Source organism: Pinus tabuliformis, chromosome X (genome assembly GCF_031772625.1).
Source record: "Pinus tabuliformis cultivar Carrire ecotype Pingquan chromosome X, CPIR1, whole genome shotgun sequence".
Taxonomy (NCBI): Eukaryota; Viridiplantae; Streptophyta; class Pinopsida; order Pinales; family Pinaceae; genus Pinus; species Pinus tabuliformis.
The window spans coordinates 310,107,354-310,111,297 of NC_142308.1; the positions used below are offsets into that span (position 1 = coordinate 310,107,354).

The window sequence follows — 3,944 nt, forward strand, 5'->3', positions numbered from 1 at the left end:
TCCACCTTCATAGCCCTCATCCCTAAGACTGATTCCCCTGCCTCCTTTGATGATTTCCCTCTGCAATTGCCTCTATAAGATTATCTCGAAAATCATTGCCAATCATATCAGACCTATCCTTTCTCAGCATATCCTCCCTGAACAATTTGCTTTTCTTGAAGATCGCCAGATTCATGAAGCGATTGGCACTGCTCAAGAAGCCATTCATTCCATCCAAGCCCACCGACTAAAAGGTATCATTCTCAAAATTGACCTGGCCAAGGCCTTTGATCGGGTGGACTGGACTTATATCAAAATGTTGCTTATTCACCTAGGCTTCCCCCTCTCATTTACCAATTGGATAATGGCTTGCATATCAACCCCCTCCTACAGTCTACTCATTAATGGATCTGCCTCTCCTTTTTTCCATGCTGAAAGGGGTCTCAGGCAGGGCTGCCTGCTCTCACCGCTCCTCTTTCTGCTTGTTATGGAATGTCTGAGCAGACTCATCTATCATGAAAAGAAGAATGGCAGATTATCAGGCTTGAAGATTACTGATCAGTGTTACCTAACACATCTCCTGTTTGTAGATGATGTCATCATTTTTTTGGACGGAAGTATATGGGATTCAATCACCCTTGATAAGATCCTTGCCTCTTTCTACAGAGTGACCGGTATGTCGGCAAACCACTCAAAATCAACTATTTCCCAGGCTTTCACTTCTACTCAAGAATCCAATCTAGCCTCGCATCGTTTCCCTTATAACCCTCGACCTCTGGATCAGGGTTTCAAATATTTGGGTTACTGGATCAAGCCTTTGGGACACAAGATAGCAGACTGGACTTGGCTGATCTCCAAATTTGAGAAAAGGATCTCACACTGAAGCCATCGCTTTCTATCCAGAGCAGGAAGGTTGGTGCTCATTAAATCAGTATTGGAGGCCACACCTGTATTCTGGATGGCTTTAGCATGGATACCTAGAGGAATACTTGCCCGTCTCAAGAAAATATGTTGTAGATACCTCTGGAATGGAGGACAGGACAAGCGAGTTTTTGCATGGATTAGCTGGGACAATATTGCTATGCCTAAGAAGTGGGGAGGCTGGGGCCTAAAAGATCTATCATACTTTGCACATGCCTTGGCTGCGAAAATGGGATGGACTTTGCTTACCAAGCAAAATCTCTGGTCATCTATCTCATACCATAAATACATATGGCCCTTACAAGTCATGGATTGGATCTGACTGCCTGGCTGGAACAGAACAGGTATTTCATCAGTGTGGAAAGCCCTATTGTACTCGCTCCCCCTCATTCGCAGTCATCTTACATGGAGAATCAATGATGGAACTAGGGCTCGCATCGGTATGGATCCATGGACAGGAGGAGGAGGGAGATGTTATCTCCCTCGTGAGCTTATTCGATTACTCGATCAACAAAATATTAGAGTAATAGCTCACATTGCGGACTAGGAGAATTCATCCATATTCACACAAGCATGGAAATCGGCAGCACAGTTAAATTTGCCTCCTGTCTAGCATCAAAATTGGGAGGATTACACGAGTGCTCTGAGTGAATCCCATATTCGCATTAAGGATGGACCAGATGAACTCATGTGGAACAAGGCTGAATCTGGATATTACTCCCCCAAGGAAGGCTACCTGTGTCTGATTAATTACAAAAAACCAGAAATAACTCAGAGCTGGTGGAAGATCATCTGGCAATTAAAGACTCCACCCTGGACAAAACTCTTTTTCTGGTGCATTCTCCGAAATAAGGTCCCTACTGGGGAATCGCTTATGCACAGGTCTGTGCATGGTCCCACCTGGTGCATACTCTGTAAACAGCAATCCGAATCGACCACTCATCTTTTTCTTACTTGTGGAACCACAAAACAAATATGGAAGGATGTGGCTGAGGAAATCAAGTTCGCGGGAGCATGGGAGGGTGAAAACATCACAGCAGCTTGGGAGGCCTGGAATCGAGCACACTCTGGAACAAACCGCACATGTCTTCCTCTCATCATTTGCTGGGCAATTTGGCTGGCTAGGAACAAAATGATCTTCGAAAATGGCTTGATTCGATGGCAATCTGTTATTGCCAAAATCGTTGCAGCATATCACGAATTGCCTGAATATACTCCTCCTCGTTCTCGTAGACCATCTGCCCCCGACCCCATAGATCACTCCATACCATGGGCTTTTTTTTATGGAGTTGCTCAACAACATGGATGGCTTTATACTATATCTATCAGATCAGCATCATTACAAAGTCAAGATGGGCTTAGGCATAGGAACGAACAATTTTGCTGAACTCATAACTCTTTGCCATCTTATGCATTTTTCTTTAAATCATGAATGCAGAGACTTACAGATACATGGGGACTCAAATATTATCATATATTGGATCAATCTAAAATATAGATGTCACGCGCACACACTCTTAAATATTCTGGACGAAGTTATGCATCTCAAATCACAGTTTAATAACATCATTGTTCGTCATATCTACAGGGAGCATAATCATAGTGCCGACGGATTATCCAAGGAAGCCACGCACCTGCCAGGAGGACAGTGGATAATCCATGAACAGAGGGGCATCTCTCAGTACCAGTACTACCACAGGCCTTATATAGACCAAATCTACCCTCGGGTGGATGACCACTGATTTTTTGAAGAACTGTCGAGTATATATGATGGTGTAGATAATCTAGTTTTTATTTATGAACAACATCCTGCAAGGTGCAATTATGTTTTTATATAGAATACCAATCACAACATCATCCTGCGCGATGATTTTTTGATTTCTTGATACAGCATCATCCTGCGTGATGATTTTTTGTTTTTTGACACAGACATGTACAAGAATGGTTTGTAGATATTATAGCCATGGATGAAATCCACATATGCTGAACAGCATATACTATATGTAATTTTTCACCATATAATGAAAGATTACGATTTTTCCGGTGGAAAAAAAAAAACATGCCTCTCAAATAGATGGTATAATATTTTAGGTCCAAGAAAAAATCTATCATGTTGCACTGTAAAACACAACTATGTCAATCATAATGACATCACCAATAGGGATCAATCCTAGCCAATAAGACCTTTCTAAGTGTGCATGAGCCATTGATACATGTATAGGGCTCTAAGTTTGTAATGTTACGCTAGCTATTAAATAATGTAAGTAGTAAGAATCAAATTCAAAATGTTATTAAGTGTGTTATGTAACACTTAGAGAAGTTATAGTATTATAAATAGGTCTAATCTCCAAATTAATACCATTCTATAGCTCTTTTTAATCTACAACTTTTAAGAAATTCAAATCCTTCGTTAACAAAAAAATTTATGTAATACATTACAATTTAACATCAAATGTATGAAAATATTTTATATTCATTAAATAAATATAAACATAATTTTACAGTAATAATATAAAAGTATAAAAAATATTAATTCAAGTAACAAATAATTCAATAGAATAAAATATAAAATAGATTCTTTCAAAAATATTATATAAAATAAATATAATATTTAAAAGGAATACTTAATCAACAATCAATTATAAAATAAATATTTTGAAAAATAATATATACTAGCATTTGCACTAGACGTTGCAAAGAAAATGACGTGCCGTAAGTCAGTAGCCCATATAGAAGAAGAGCATAGATGAAAAAATATGTGAGATCTTATGTGATCTAACTATAGCGAAATTTGAGTGAAAAATCATAATGATAGTTTGAAGATTTTTGTGGCGAGAATCTTAGAATGATGAGTACTTGAAAATAACCATTACTAAATGTTTATAATTTTGGTGACTTAACAAGTCATTATAGTTATTATTACAAATACTTTAAACTTGAGGTCTAATATGGGTATATGTAAAATACTCTTAAAAAATGCATTTTCTATCCTCTACATTTTTAAAATGTGTTTTCCATCCTCTACCTTTTTAGTATCATGAAGA

The 3,944-nt window shown here is 38.2% G+C and overlaps 1 protein-coding gene across 1 annotated transcript; it reads left to right on the forward strand.

Moving 5' to 3' along the window:
• Positions 1 to 1,588: 1,588 nt before the first annotated feature.
• LOC149139656 (uncharacterized) lies at positions 1,589 to 2,287 on the forward strand. Its single transcript, XM_089450787.1, has one exon. It carries the CDS (start codon positions 1,589 to 1,591, stop codon positions 2,285 to 2,287), a length of 699 nt encoding a protein of 232 aa, XP_089306913.1.
• Positions 2,288 to 3,944: the final 1,657 nt, after the last annotated feature.